This window comes from Phoenix dactylifera, chromosome 10 (assembly GCF_051530095.1).
Source record: "Phoenix dactylifera cultivar Ajwa chromosome 10, Ajwa_hap1_PhDact_Kaust_v1.1, whole genome shotgun sequence".
Classification (NCBI taxonomy): domain Eukaryota; kingdom Viridiplantae; phylum Streptophyta; class Magnoliopsida; order Arecales; family Arecaceae; genus Phoenix; species Phoenix dactylifera.
In genome coordinates this window covers 26,080,783-26,096,496 of record NC_143199.1, presented here as the reverse complement: position 1 = coordinate 26,096,496, position 15,714 = coordinate 26,080,783, and the positions used below count along the sequence as shown (strand labels likewise).

The window sequence follows — 15,714 nt, the reverse complement described above, 5'->3', positions numbered from 1 at the left end:
AGCAGAGGAGGAGGAGGAAGAGGCGGAGGGCGTCGGGGGCGGCGGTGGGGGAGAGGGAGAATAAATAAAAAAAGAGAGAGAGAGAGAGAGGGAGAGAGAGAGGGCAAGTTTCCCTGGGTAAAAGTATAAGAGAGGCAGAGTAACTCGAACTGACTCTTTCCTTACCGTTCAAACATACTTTTAGCGATTTCCCACGTCTAAGAGGCTGTTCTGTGCTTGAAGGGCACAGGGGCGGACCCCAACCTCTTGATTTCGGTAATATATTTTGTTATTCTTAAAATAAGACCCACGAAATCTGTACATGAATAGTACTAGTATGTTACCAGTTCGGCATGGTATATATGTACGAGACATAATTTAAATACTCTTTTTACTCTTCATCTGAAACCAGATGAGCTAAGATAGTTCTACTCGATTTAGATTGGTGCAAAATATTCGGGTTATATATCGAACTGAATCTTAATACAATACTAATATTTTATTGATAATGGACGGTCGATAGAGTTTGATATGGTAGATTGTTATTTTAAAAAATGCTAACAACCTCCACCATTTCTTTTATCTTTTTTTTTTCCTTCCCTTTTTGTGACAATGTGGCCAAGCACAAGAGGGAGGTATCTCGTGAACAAGGTGATCAAGCATCAAATAACCTTCTAGGGGTCTTAAGAGTAATCTACTTCAATAAATAATTTCTCATTTAATTTTGATATAATTGATATACTTTAACTGATCATGCATATTATTGGCTTAAATCATACATTGCATCTAGCTTGAACAAGAAAATAAGTGAATCTTCATTGCAAGTTTATTACTTAATAACCCTGGTGCAGAGAAACAGACAAAAGAGGGAATTGTTTGATGCACTTCAGCAAGAACTTGGGTTGGGTAAGTAATACTATTTCTTAAAATTATATACCCAGCATTGAAAGTTCAAAGAAAAAAGTTGCGATGATCCTCTGTTTTCTTTCATTTTTCTTTTGTTGTAGAAAAGTATTTGATATACATGTCACCAATTTTTTCTTTCAAACTGGAGGATGAGAACATGCTGTTTAGGAACTTTAGCTTATTAATTCCATTTTACAGAAATCATCACCATGTGCATCTTTATATGATGAAAAATGATTGTTCTTTAATTTTTATGTTTTGTTTGAAAACAGAAATTGCAAACTTGTTGAGGCTATATTTTAATCTTTCCAGGCCCTTATTCGAATGCCACTGAAAAAATACTTCATGCATTCATATCTTTGTATTTCATAAAAGAAGATTATCCCAGTGCTTGAGAAGGCTGCAAAAGCTGTTCTGGAGCTGATTGTTGATGACATTGGCTTGGGGAAGGAGATCAGTGAAAGTGTTGAGAGAGCTTACCGCCCTGACCGGCCATGGCGTGCCACCACCATTGCCTCCATCTCCAACCAGTGACATAGAGCAGTAGCAGAATTTGAAAGAAAATAAAGAGGGTGGGAAGAAGGTCAAGGAAATAATGCCTAAACCATCATCATCATCATCAAGGAGGAGAACCTTCAATGAGATGAGCATGCAAAGAAAGAAAAGGTTCTGGCGACCACCCAGTTGCATCATATGATGGTGTGCTATCATCTAGCAGTCCAAAAACATGATGGATTGACAGTTCAGTTTAATTTTGTTCATCAGCTGAATGTAGAGTGGCGATATAAATTTCATAGTTGAGCTCATTGCAGCTGTAAGTAATTCTAGCATCAAGTATTCAAGAAGGCAGGTTAGGTCGATGAGATGCAAGCTGGGAGTTTTGGAAAGCATGACTTTTCTCTTTTTGATTGTTCTTTTTGGTCATTGTTGTTGCTCAAGGCAATCTTGCTTCATTTCAAAAGAAAAAAAAGAAATTGCAGAATGTTGGGAACACTGAACAAAATGAAAGCCAAATGGCACCTAGAGCCCATGTTTTTCACCATTGCTTGCTATCAAAGGCTAGCCACATATTGTTTTGAGAAGAAAGCACTATATATTTGGTTGGTGTGTTTGGCAAAATCCATAGAGGGAATCTCCATTAAACGAATAAACATTTCATGCTGGTTGATTTTCAAAGCATGAATAAATTTGAATTAAATATTTTAGAAGAACTTCCATTTAAGTGTGCTCTCATGGGTTGCCATTTAACCTTGATTTTAATAGCTCACCATCATCTTAGCTGTGATTCAAAGCGAAGCTTAGTGGCAACAAATGCGGTATATTGTCAAATAACCTCTTCTAAAAGGAATGGTGTCAATTGAACCAGTTAATGGAGTTACTCGAGATTAATCCAAATCATGTTTTCATCTTAATTTCAGTGTACATACATAGATATATGCATGCATGCATCATGCATACATACATATATCGAGAGGGCATGCTATCGAACAAAAGTTATAGAGCAGGCACGGTAGAATATCTTATGAGGCCGAACTCTTATTGTGCCACCTCTAGCACACCCATCTTAAATAGAAAACCGAAAAGTCAAATAAGAATAAAACTCCTGCAATTAACGGAGTCTATCAATCTCATAATTAAAAAAAAAAAATGCGCGATGATTAATTACTTGGTGTATAACATCTGGCCATATAATATGTACCGATAAAAAGCATATTCTAAAAACTATATATCGATTTATCTAAAAATATATATTGGATCACTGCTAGGTATACATTATATAAGCTTGCAGTATGCATAAGAAAGTCTACAAGTGTATATCACTGGCCGTATAGTATGCATTAGTGAATATGATATTATGAAAACTGTGTATTACTTTACTTGAAAGTGTGTATTGGATTGCTATATGACTAATTTTCTAAATATGTATCATCGTGTACCATATATTGTTGAATACCATGTTTTAGAAATTATGTATCGATTTATTTAGATATGTATTGAGTTGCTAAATAACTAATTTGCTTGATAGTATTACTTGGCTATGTATTATGTATTGTATTTTTTTTATTTTTTAATCACAGATGATTTTATTAGAAAAAAAATTATTTTTTTAAATATATGCAATAAAAAAATATGCCAAAATAAGAAGTAGGCTACATGATTTTGTTCCGCGCTAAGAATGGCCATCAGGGTAAGGGTCTTGGCGGCTGGGGCTGTCAGTTATCTGATACCTCGGTCCCTGATGCGGAGTTGACAGCTGCATGGCCGGCCTCCAATATATGCGACATGGTTTGCAGGCCAGCTCTATTCCGATAGAGGGAGATTCGGCGACAGTGATTCGATGGATCTAGGGGAGCCAATCGGGATAGGGAAGGACCACCTCCTAACTCGAGACATTTGGGAGATGGACAGTGATGGGATGGTCTTTCAGACCAAACATGTATATAGAGAGGCAAACGACGCTGCAGACTGGGTTGCGGCTTATGTGGCCAATCATGCAGGAGGTACATCATGGATGACTGAGGGAGAGTTGCCTAGGGTACTTTAGAATATTTTATTTTCTAATTTTATTAGGTGTGTCCGTTTCCGAGCGATATGAACTGCCCACTTAAGTAAAAAAAAATAAAAAAGGGGGGGAAAAAAAGGGTAAAATAGTAGAAGAAGAAGAAACAAAGGAAGAGAACGAAAGAAAGAAAGAAGAATGGCCAATTCCGGTCACTTCGACTGTCCCCACCATCTCTCTCCTTCCCTCGGTTTCATCGAAACCAGAAACTCCCCAAGCGAATGCGTGGAGGGGCTTCCGGGTTTACGATCATACCAATATTACCCTTTACATTTTTCTAAATCGCTTTGCCACTCCTACCTTGTAATCCGGCCAACCTCCGATCAAGTTAATCAGCATATGCTGAGAACATTTCCTTATTTAGTGGGGCAAAATAGTCATTATATTTTATTCTCTCTCTTCGAACATCCCCAACCGACGGTATCGCGGCCATCGCCGCTTAAAACTGCACTCGTTTGCTCCGAAACGCTCTACAGTGTCCGACCGAGATCGGAAATGGCCGTCTCCCTTCTCTCCTCCTCCCCTTCTCTCTTCGTCCCTGCTTCTCCCAAGGTCCCTCTCCTCATCTAATCCCTAATTCCTCCTCTCTCTCTCTCTTTCTCTCTCTCTCTCTCTCTGTCTCCCTCTCTCAAGATCGAATTTTCCGAATCTTTCCCTTTTTTCCAATTTTTTGCGTTTGATTTTGTTGTTGCTAACTTTCAATCAGGTGGGAAGACGGAATTCTTCGATTCGATCGCCGTCCGGTCTGGTCTTCCACCTCCGGAAATCGATTCCGATAGTCAATGCCGCCGGCGGCAATGCCTCTTCTTCTCTCGAGTCCGGTGAGCTCCTGTCTCTTGCCTATATTTCGAGCTTCGTTTTCTGATTCCATTTGTATCTGGGTTTCAAGATTTGAGCACCGAGCTGGACGCCGTGTCGAGCTTCAGCGAGATCGTTCCGGACACCGTTGTTTTCGATGATTTCGAAAGGCATGGCGTTTTCCTATAGATTGTTCTCTGTTTGAGTTCGTTCTCTGAATGGTGGTTGTTGGAAAGTTCTTATTTTTCTTCTTGTTTGCATGGAATGTAGGTTTCCGCCGACGGCCGCTACGGTTAGCTCTTCGTTCCTCTTGGGTCTTTGCAGCCTTCCCGACACCAAGTTCAAGGTGAGCGTTTTAAAGTTATTTAAATTGGTGGTAGATTATATTGGTAAGAAGGTTGATAAGGAAGGATTTTGGTTGTAGAGCGGCATAGAGACGGCACTGGCGGATAGTGAATGCTACGAGAAAGAGAGTCCTAGTGAACGTATGTCCTGCTTCTTTAATAAGGTTTGTGCTTGTGTTTTCGTCTTGTATTGTCATGAAGTTGCACAGGGTTGCCATTTTTGCGGATCCTTATGAAGAGAGGATATATAATTCTGTCGGTTGGCAGGCTTTGGTGCATGTTGGAGCTGATTTGGGCAAATTAGTCCCCGGACGGGTGTCAACTGAAGTGGATGCTCGTTTGGCTTATGATACACAAGGAATCATTCGAAGAGTATGATTAATTCTTATATTCGCGACCTTATCTGATGTTTGAAAACAAGAACAGAATGTTGCTATGAGGGTGGTCGATTTGAAATAACTAATCTTTGCATTTTCTTTTAATCTTTTTCTTTTTTCTAAGAAAATGGATTATGTAGTCAGCATAAGCAATTTTTGATGTACAACTTGTTTGTGATGTAGTGAGGATAATTAATGTAAAATATGATTAAAATTTACTCATTTAGATCATGTCTGTGTATTGTTTGTAAATATGTGCAAGCCTTTGGGTATGAAGGCACAAGGCAAGGTTGTCGACTTGCAGTCCCTATGCAATTTATAACCTCAGCTTCCTAGACAACACCTTCATTGACTATGTGGTTGCTGGATAAAAGAAAGAAGAGGTGAAGATAAAGACTAAAGAGTAAGGATAAATGAAGCAGTAAAAAGAAGAAAACTCAGAGAAGAGGAGAGCAAGGAAGAAGATGAGGGTAAAAAAGTAAATAGGGACAAGATGATAAGAGATGTGATAATGGAAAATATAGGATTAGATAAAATCATTAACATAAATTAACATGCATTGCCCCAATACTTTATTACACTTACTCATAGTATGTGATATTTTGATATTTATACTCATCATTGTTCCATGTGTAGCCAGCATATTATTAACAAGAACATGGGGTTAATACAATTAATAATGGATTTTAATTGAAGAGAGAAGGAATTATTTTCTCTTATTCACTCAGCTCAAATCATCCTTATTCTTGAATGACAAGTAGTTGTAAGCATATAAACATGAAGTGCCCTACAGTCCAGGAGTTCAGGCAAAGAGTTGAGAATAGCCTAAGGCTTTTGGAGCTCTGAATCCACTCAAAGTGATCAGATATCTCCTCTTTTCTCTTCTAATCTCTCCACTTATTGTCTCTTCCGAGGTTCTAATTACCTATTTAGAGACATCAGGTCCTGTTATCTTTGGCATAAGAGCTTCATTCCTAGTGCATGATCCTCACATGACTTGAAGGTAAACTTCTTTAAGCAACATCCATGGCTTCTTAGAGTCTGGAAATCATGCAAAAAATAGAATAACTAAATTAGGCAACTCATTATGTGTGCATGTATATGTGCAGTGTGTGCACATGCATATGCATGTGTTACTGCATTAACACATAATTAAAATTAAAGATTATTGGATTCATGGTAAGATTATAAAAAGGGTTATCTCCTTTTATTGAACGCACCACCTTTTTTACTCTTTCATGTGAGATCAAAAATTAAAGATTATCTCATGAAAATGGGAGTACATTTTATCACTGCCAAGAGAGGAGTTGTTTAGAACGGATGCTGCCAAAAAGGGGTATTAGAGTGGGTTAGGAACAAGATCTGATTGGAGGAAACTTCATAGTTAAGTGGCACAGGAAACAAGAATGAGAGAAGGAGCAAGAGCATGGTTCGAGAATGGGTTCAACACCATTTTAAGCAATCTTTATTTCTAACATCATAATATAATGTCATTTCATATACGCACAAAATATAGCAAATCATCTGTTTAAATGTCTGCAGTAAATTCATATATGAAAATTGTAATGAGATTGGACTTTGGTCCACAGTTAGCATGATCCCATCCTTAGAGAAAATTCAGTCATCTCGCTACAATTATTATCAATACTTGCATTATCTTCTGTCACTCTTTTCTTAAAGTTAGTTTTTTACTTCAACTATCCTGATTGAATGATATATAGATACCTTGATTCTCATTCTTCTAAAATCTAAATATATGTCATTAGTATATTCTGTTAATGACCTTGATCGGTTTTCAGCAAATCCATATTGTTCTCAGTTTAATGCACCTAACTCAATTTTCATTTCTAGTTTCTCTCCCTCATCATAGCTAATGTAAATAGTTCTCACCTTCTCTTAGACCCTATATAAATCTATCATAAATAACATCTTAAGCTGTATGCTGACTTTACTAATTGCTATATCCTTAGCTTTTGATATTTTTATGGCCTTTTGATATCATTTGTCTTTTGCAATTCTTTGAGTAATTCCATTTGGCTGCTAAAATTTTTTCATTTTTTTTTTCATGTGTGTCCCTTATGCTTAAATATTTTAAGAACTTCTCATGCAAATTGAATAGGCCTGACCTCTTAACCATCATGTTTTGTGCAATTTTCAAGTCCAAATTTCTCTCCTGCATTAATTTATCCTAATTTTTATTTATATTTCCCCATCAATACTACTCTACCATTTATTATAGAATAGCGGTGGTCTTACTTATTTGACTGTAGCTCCATAACTGTTGGCATATGCTGCATGGATTTGCATTTTCTTGGTATCATTTTCAACCTTTGCATACCAATCCATTATGCTGATGTGGAATATAATTAATATAATTAATATATATGTACTTAGATGAACATTTCGATTCTTAATTTATGTACACGCTCTTGCTAGGTGTCCAGTCGCTTGTGAAATCAAAACATAGAAATATTCCTTGTATTCTAGTCTCCGAATTTTATAACTTTAAGGGTCTTATGATGACTGTGGGAGGTTTAAGGAGTCTTAGTGAGTCTAAGGACATTTTAGCTGCTTTATTTTTGTATTTTTAGGCATTATCTTAATGTTGGATTATGTTTCGTTTCTTTTTCTGTGATTTGTCATGTGGCCATCTTATTTATCATGCTTTAAGGTTCTGATTTTAATTTTTAGTTAGTTTGTGAGCAAGTCTGTGGTACCCTTGCTTGCTTTGAAATTAGAAAGTCCTACTTAGCATATGAAGTATTTGTTAGAGCCTATCTTAGTCTGTATAGAGGTGGAATAATTTAATTCAATCAACTTGTTTCCAAGGTCTTTACATGCAAGATAAAATGCGTTTTTTCTTCTTTTTGTTTTTTCTTTTGGAGGTAAAACAGTAGTGGTGATGTTCACATTTCATTGAATTTTAGATGTTTCCTATTTTTGTCTGTGGCATGACTCCACGATGATGGTTCAGTTTACCATCTAACTTTCTACTGGAGGATAGCAGTGGTAAATTGTCTAATTTGGATCTGCAAATGATAAGCTCCCCTTCTCCACCAATAATATATTCCCTGTAGTTCAAATTTGTCGTACTCACTTGTTTCTAGGTGCATGAGCTGTTGAAGCTGTACAATGAAGTGGAAGTCTCTTCACAGCGTTTACTCTTTAAAATTCCTTCAACTTGGCAAGTAAGACATGCAGTTGATTCCATTACTCATCCTCAATATCTTGAAAGTTCAAAATTGCAAGAAATTGGTTGATGTCTGGCTTCATTCTGTTCTCTATCTGATTACAACTTTCTTTCACATTCAGGGGATAGAAGCCTCAAGATTGCTAGAATCTGAAGGAATACAAACTCACTTAACATTTGTTTATAGGTATTTGCTTGGAATTTTTGTTGTGTTATGTGATAATTTCCACATTACTGAATGTCATACTTATGTTATCTCAAGGTTATATGTTAGATCATAGTAATCAATACTTGAGCACTTTTGTGGATATCAGTATCTTATTTACAATTTTACATATATGTACCTACTACATACATAAAAAAAATACATACATACATTTTCATTTCCTGCTTATTGAATGTTGTAGTGGATATGTTGAATGTGTGTGTAGTTTCCTTGTTCATCTTTTAAATGGGTGTCAATGGGCTGGATCAGGCAAGGTTGGGCCTAGGCCTTCAGAAACCCCAAAGTGTAAATCTCAGGCCTGAGCCCCGTGTGTACGGGCCTGGACCAGGCCCAAGTCCAACCTGACTCAGGATTCAGGATATATTTCCAGGCCAGGCCCGAACAACCTGAGCCAGGGGCCAGCTTTTCTTGGTTCGGTCTTCAGGCTGGGCTGGCCCGTTGACAACCCTACTTTTTAAATGAAAGGATTTTTTGCATGGATACCCTTCTAAATATAGGATTTTGCATGAATACCCTTTCAAAATTGATATTTGCATGTATACCCTCATAAAATATTTATTTTGCTATTCTACCCTTTTTATTTCTTATTTTTGCATATGTACCCATGCCATCTAACGCCGTTAAAAAATTAACAGTTTTAAATTAAAATGACTAAAATATCCTTAATGGGTAGGCGTGCAAATAGAAATTTTTATAAGGATATACAAGTAAATAGAAACTTTACCACATTTTTAGATAAGAATTTAGGCAAATCTAATTAGTCATATCATAATTATGAGGTGCCGGACGACCCATGACCTACTAACTAAGTCCAGTCAGAATAGATGACCCATGACCTACTAACTAAGTCCATCTACAAGCCAAATTTCATATCGCACTATTTTTTATCGAAACGACTGATTGGACGAAACTTGGTGTCTCCCTGCTTCCCTCTGAGGAGGACATAAAAAATCCCAGACCTTCTTCCAAAATCCAATTCCATTGCAGAAAACTGGCATATGACCCATATTTAGTTGAGTGTTCCCTCACTTTCTCCCTTCAAAAGTTAAAAGAAACAAAAACCAAAAAACAGAAGGAAAAAAAAGAAAAAGCCAGCTACCGAGACACCAGAGGTATCAACAGTGTAATAGATCGAGAGAGAATCCTGACGGGCCGAGGTTCCTTTGGATTCTGTGAACCTATGCTTGTTGCTATCCTTCCACACTTGAACCCTACTCCCCCTAGGGCTTTTCCTCCTCATTGGCTGGCATTTCCCATCCCTTTAGAGAATAATAAGGCCATGGGAGCAAGCTAACAAGCTCCTAAGAAGCCCATATCTCCTTCCTGTCTGCCTTGAAAACCCGCCATAAATTCACTTAAAAATGACCAATAGTACCACCACCCACACGCAAACAAAAAGAAGAGACTCTCTTGCTTGTTATCACAAAGAAAACTCATTTCTCTGAGCTTTTCCTGGATTTTAGGTGGCTTTGTGCAGCCTTTATCCTGATTTTGTTTCTCTTTTTCTGTTTCCATTACCACCAACTCAGTGCTGTTAAAGCCACCTACTTAGCATCATTTCTGGTCCTTAGACAAGCCACCTTCTTTCCAACTCAAACCAGCAGTCCTCTCTCTCTCTCTCTCTTCTGGGCCCAAGAGATTCTGAAGCAGAGCACAGCTGTGTACATGGAGCTCCTGTCCTCTTCATCTGGCACAAGAACAGGGCGAACGCCCGCGATCGGGATCCCGATACGGGGGGCGGGGTGGAAGTCGGGCACCGGGGGGGTGCTAAAGCCGGGCACCAAGGGAAAGGGGGGTGGGGGGGAAGGGGAGGGGAGGGAAGAGTAAGGTACCCGCCCCGCGGGGCGGGGGGGGGGGGGGAGAGTAAGGGTAATAACATCATTTCAAATTTTTATTTTATTTTTAATTAATATAAATATGATTTTTTTTAACACCGTTAGAACAACTGTTATATTAGGGGTATTTGTATAATAATAGAGTTTTACGAGGGTATACATGCAAATATTAATTTTGAAAGGGTATTCACGCAAAATTCGATATTTAGAAGGGTATCCATGCAAAAAATCCTAAATGAAAACCTAGTTACTAGTATCTTAGCACTTTCTAGTCATCCTTGTAAGACCTTTTGACATGTATAATCTACTGAATTTGGAGAGTAAGGGTAATAACGTCATTTCAAATTTTTATTTTATTTTTAATTAATATAAATATGATTTTTTTTAACACTGTTAGAACAACTGTTATATTAGGGGTATTTGTATAATAATAGAGTTTTACGAGGGTATACATGCAAATATTAATTTTGAAAGGGTATTCACGCAAAATTCGATATTTAGAAGGGTATCCATGCAAAAAATCCTAAATGAAAACCTAGTTACTAGTATCTTAGCACTTTCTAGTCATCCTTGTAAGACCTTTTGACATGTATAATCTACTGAATTTGGAGATAGTGTTAATCATTTTCTCCCTGCCATTCCTATTGTCATGAATAACTCAGAATTATATACCCCTTCAGACCTTTCTGATCTTGATCACTCTTGTACAGCTTTTCTCAGGCAGCAGCTGCAGCTCAGGCTGGTGCATCTGTTATCCAGATTTTTGTTGGTCGCATCAGGGTAACTCTTAATGCTAAACAAATAGTGCATCATTTTAAATTTCTTTATTTAAACAGTCATGACTAAAATGCATGACAGGATTGGGCTCGGAATCATTCTGGTGATCCTGAGATAGAAGCTGCTTGCAAAAATGGGGAAGATCCTGGATTGGCCTTGGTTAGATTCTCTTCTTTTCCCTTCCAATTTTTCACTTCTATTTCATGAGTATTTATTTGAGCTAGTTTAACATGTGCAAGGATGGCAAAACCTAGTAAAAGTTAGTTTACCACCTGAAGATGCATTTCTATGAGATCATGAAAATTTTCACAGGATATGCTTTGTTTGTACAGCACGTTGTCAGAATTTTTTTCCCAGTTTGGCAGTTTAAACCGTTTTCTTTTAAAAATTCTTATTTGCTTATTAATTAGAAACTCATGAAACATAAATACCAGTTACATTGGTCCTTTGCTGCTTCACAACAACCTCTTTATGTTAGTTCTGAAAAAGGAGGAGAAAATGCAATTATTGATTAGTAGATGCATCACTATACCACATATTTAGTTGATATGGCTAATGCATAGACTAATGATATATGTTGAAGTGCATACCCGCATTTAGTCCACACCACTGAGCCTCATAGCTCGTGCTACAGGCTTGGTGTTGAGATGGATGCCGTACCAGGCTATAGTTGGGTCTAAAATAGGTAACCACTATGCAGCCCAAGGTACGCCGAATCGAGCGGTCCAAGGCGTACCGTATCCTACTGGTTCGGTATCGGTACCCGGTATGGGTAGTGTACAGACACTCGGTACGCCAAAAAAAATTTTATACCGTACCATACTGACATTGTGCTAGTGTGGCACCGGTACGAGATTCGGTACTGAGACGGCGTACCTTGATGCAACCTTTAGTGGATTGTACATTCACATGAATCAAACATTGGTACATACTTAAAGGCATTGGATTCTTGCCTTCTAGCTCAATTGGAGCACCATCTTGGACAACCTCTCTTACCTATCCAATCTGACAACCATTCCTTTTAAAAGTTCGAGCCCCACCTTGATAATGTTAGCAAAAAAAAGTCCACGCCAGTTTTTCCAACATCCATTTCATATATTTGGTGGGTTGCATACCAAAACATTATGCAAAAGGAGCTACTTTCACCGAATATCCTAGAACTTGATAAACTTTCCTATTGCATTAAATAAAATATTAATATTTTTTTTGAAATCAACATACTTTTAAAATACTTTTTGAACTAATAATAATATTTTTTTAAAATAAAAAACAACATATTGGTGTATGAATCTTGACTCTTAGTCTGAAGGAAGATATTGCAACTACATAAGTATGGAGATCGGGAGTTTGCTTGTGATACTTATACAATTTTCAAGCAAAAAGTGATTTTACAATTTTTCTTACAAATTAGTGTCTCCAAGAAAGATATAGAGGCACTAGTTGAGCAGTAACTGATGGATCTCTAGCTCCATTTCTAAAGGAATGAAGCTCTGAGGATGATGATGATGGGGGGAAAAAGCAGGGATGTTAGTGAGTAGGATTGGAGGAGAATAGGTGAACTAGCTCCCAAATTGCTTCTTGTATTACATGGGGGATAAAGATGCTAAGATGTATAAGAACACCTACCAGTATACCTTAGTGTGGAGAGTCTGAAGAAACTCACCACCTTGCATGATGGAGCACTACATGCATGTGCACTGTGAGTCAACATAATTAGAATCATTTGAGAGTGATAGCATTTGTGGAACCACAAGTAGCTTATGATACTGGGAGAGTTTGATGAAATCTCTGTTTTTGGATGACGGCTTCATCAGATGGCAACGTACGATCCTTAAAGTTTAACACATTATGTATGTTATTGTCATAAGACATTACATTTTCTCAAATTATTTTGTTTGTTGCATGATGTTACTGTTAACAGTCAAGTATTGGTTTAAATGCTTCCTTGATGTTTGAATTTGTAATGACCTAATGCATTGGGACCTATGGTGAGCATCAGGATCATAGACTGGAATTCAGGATTAGTTCCTTAGAAACAAAGATCCATAATTGTTCAGTCACAAGAAAGCTTGAAAAGATATATATGAATAATGGATGCTTTCAAAGAAGGGTAATATTCAAGAAAAAATTAAATTTCCCAAAATAGTCACTTTCACTATGTGACTTATCTGGATAATCTGTCATTTTTTTAAAAAAAATCTGATGAAATAAGATTTTATGAATAATTTGTAGTTTGAATTTATTTGAAGAACTGATAGCATAGGTTAAGTTTCATACAAGAAATACCCAGAGCTATGGAGGCCAATTTCATGGAATGCCCTGCAAAATGATGTTCCCGCTTCTGAGTAGCCTTGCATATATATAGTTCTTAGCATAATTTCTTGTTTGATGATGTTAGACGTTAGCATATCATATTAGTAAAATGAATATTCATAGATAATTATGGTAGAAATTTTAACCATTTTATCAATATAAAGAACTAGAACTGAAGTTATTTGCCGAATTCTCCAATGATTAGATTTTTAATGTGTCTTTTACCCAAATGCAGGTGAAGAAAACATATAATTACATTCACAAATATGGACATAAGTCAAAGCTGATAGCAGCAGCAGTGCGCAACAAACAGGACATCTTTAGCCTTCTTGGGTATGATTAGCAGACCTCTGACATTTCTCTTTTGGTGGTTGCATACTTGCATTGTAGTGCGAATTTTGATCTCATGTTTACTTTCTTGTCTGTAGGATTGATTACATAATTGCTCCCTTGAAGATATTACAGTCTCTGAAAGAGTCTGTAACCTATCCTGAGGAGAAGTATTCTTACATCAGGAGGTTATCTCCAGGCTCTGCCAAGATGTATGATTTCACTGAAGAGGAGGTAACTTTTCAGTGACTTTTTGTTTCTGAAATTGAGGATCTGTTCATTGATAAGTGGTTTTACTAAAATCAGAATTCCTTTTGAGCATTAGAAAATAGCCAAAGTTTCTCGGTAGTGGAGGACCTTCTGAAACAAACATTCGCTCAATAGATACTCCACAGATTTTAGGAACGCTTTTCTTTGTTTCCTTTCCTTGTTTTATTCCTTTCTCCCTGGCCTCATAATATAAGCAAGTGCAACCATCATATAATTTTTTAATTTCATGTAATTCTTGTTGAAAATAGGCAACCTTTATAGTTTCATGCACTATGGATAGCTTTGTTCTGAACTAGCACTGGGCAGGTGATCAGGTGCAAGTCCACGGCATTTTGATTTTAATGTTAGAATGGTTGTGCTAAGGTTCACAAATTGTGGGACTTTTTTTTTGGGTGGTGGTGATAGCCTCGAATTTTATGACTATACCCTTCTTTAGCTCTTTTTGGTTCAGGCATAAGGCTTCGAATAAGGTTTATGCCCGTCGAACAGCATTTGAGGAGGCATAACCAAGGAATAGTTATGCTGGTCAAACTTGCTTACGATAGGCGTAATAATTCCAAGGGGGAGCTTTTATAAGCTATTCCTTCATTCAAAGATACCTCTTATGCCTACTTTTTACCTTTTTATGGACGAAAAAGTTATCATCCAAATGCTATTCCAAAAGTGGAGCCAAACTTCTTTTTTTCTATTTTTTGAGAAAGGGGAGGGGGTTAATCCTCCATCCAGCCACCTCGGGGGTAGAGACAAGATTCAAACTCAGGATATCGGGTACCAAAACCTAATGACTTCACTAATTGTTCTGGTTGGAAACCATGAGCCAACCAAAAATTGGCACAACTCAGGGCATTACTATTCCCATAGGAAGAACTTTTTCTGATTCCTGAACCAAATGCAGAGAAAAAGACAGGGAATGCATCACCAGAAAATAGGGGTGATTAGTTCCCAGATCCCACAACCATAAAGGCTAAGGGCAAAACGGGAAAGAAGAGTGCAACTCTCCGACGGTCATGGATTGTGGGAGTGGGGTAGGAGTTCTAAGTTACATGGTGACGTAGATATAGTTTTTATATTTCTTTCTTAAGCTTGTTTGGATTAAATGGTCACGTAGATATAGTTTTTATAATTTTTTCTTGGGCTTGTTTGGAAGCATATTTATAGGCAAATCTAGAACTGATTAGGACTCCATAGGTGGCATGTAATCTTACTGAAAGTCACCAGTTCATCCATATAGAGGCCTTTCTCCAATCCTTATCTTTTCTGACCGGGTTATAGAACTGCTGACACGTAAATTTGTGATGACGCAGCTTATAAAGTGGGACCAGATGAGCTTTGCATGTGCAATGGGGCCAGCTGCTGAAGAGCTTCTGTCTGCTGGGCTGGAAGGTTATGTGAATCAAACGAGGCGCCTGGAGGAGCTTTTTGCCAAGATATGGCCACCTCCCAATGTTTAAACATAGTTCCCATGTCGGCGGAGGTGCTTTTTTTATTGGGTAAATAAACAAGACAAGCTTGTGAAGCAGTACTTTCTGTTTTCCCCTCATGTCCATACTGTTTCTGCGTCATGTTTCAAAACAAGAGGCTTTTGCAAGTGCTTTGTTAAGGGTAATTACAACATTCATGACTGAAAATTGTGCCTATTGGATTATAAAGCAAGTACTTGTGGTATCAGATGTTAGAATAATTTCAAAATATAGGCTTTCACTGATTGCGTATTTTTGTTTTATAAAAGGGGTTAGACGTATGGCTCATATGGTACTATGGTTAAGCTCAATATGATGTGTGATCATTTTGTTTTATGGGCTTTGGTGC

General features: G+C 37.4%; 1 protein-coding gene across 1 annotated transcript; it reads left to right on the top strand.

Annotated features, from left to right (window-relative positions):
* Positions 1-3,653: 3,653 nt before the first annotated feature.
* LOC103710713 (uncharacterized) lies at positions 3,654-15,594 on the top strand. The gene is made up of 13 exons (XM_008796590.6): positions 3,654-3,997; positions 4,152-4,266; positions 4,335-4,413; positions 4,514-4,589; positions 4,668-4,751; positions 4,855-4,959; positions 8,072-8,152; positions 8,277-8,341; positions 10,926-10,995; positions 11,074-11,151; positions 13,541-13,638; positions 13,734-13,869; positions 15,210-15,594. Exons 1-13 carry the CDS (start codon positions 3,785-3,787, stop codon positions 15,354-15,356), a joined length of 1,347 nt encoding a protein of 448 aa, XP_008794812.4. The 5' UTR covers positions 3,654-3,784; the 3' UTR covers positions 15,357-15,594.
* Positions 15,595-15,714: the final 120 nt, after the last annotated feature.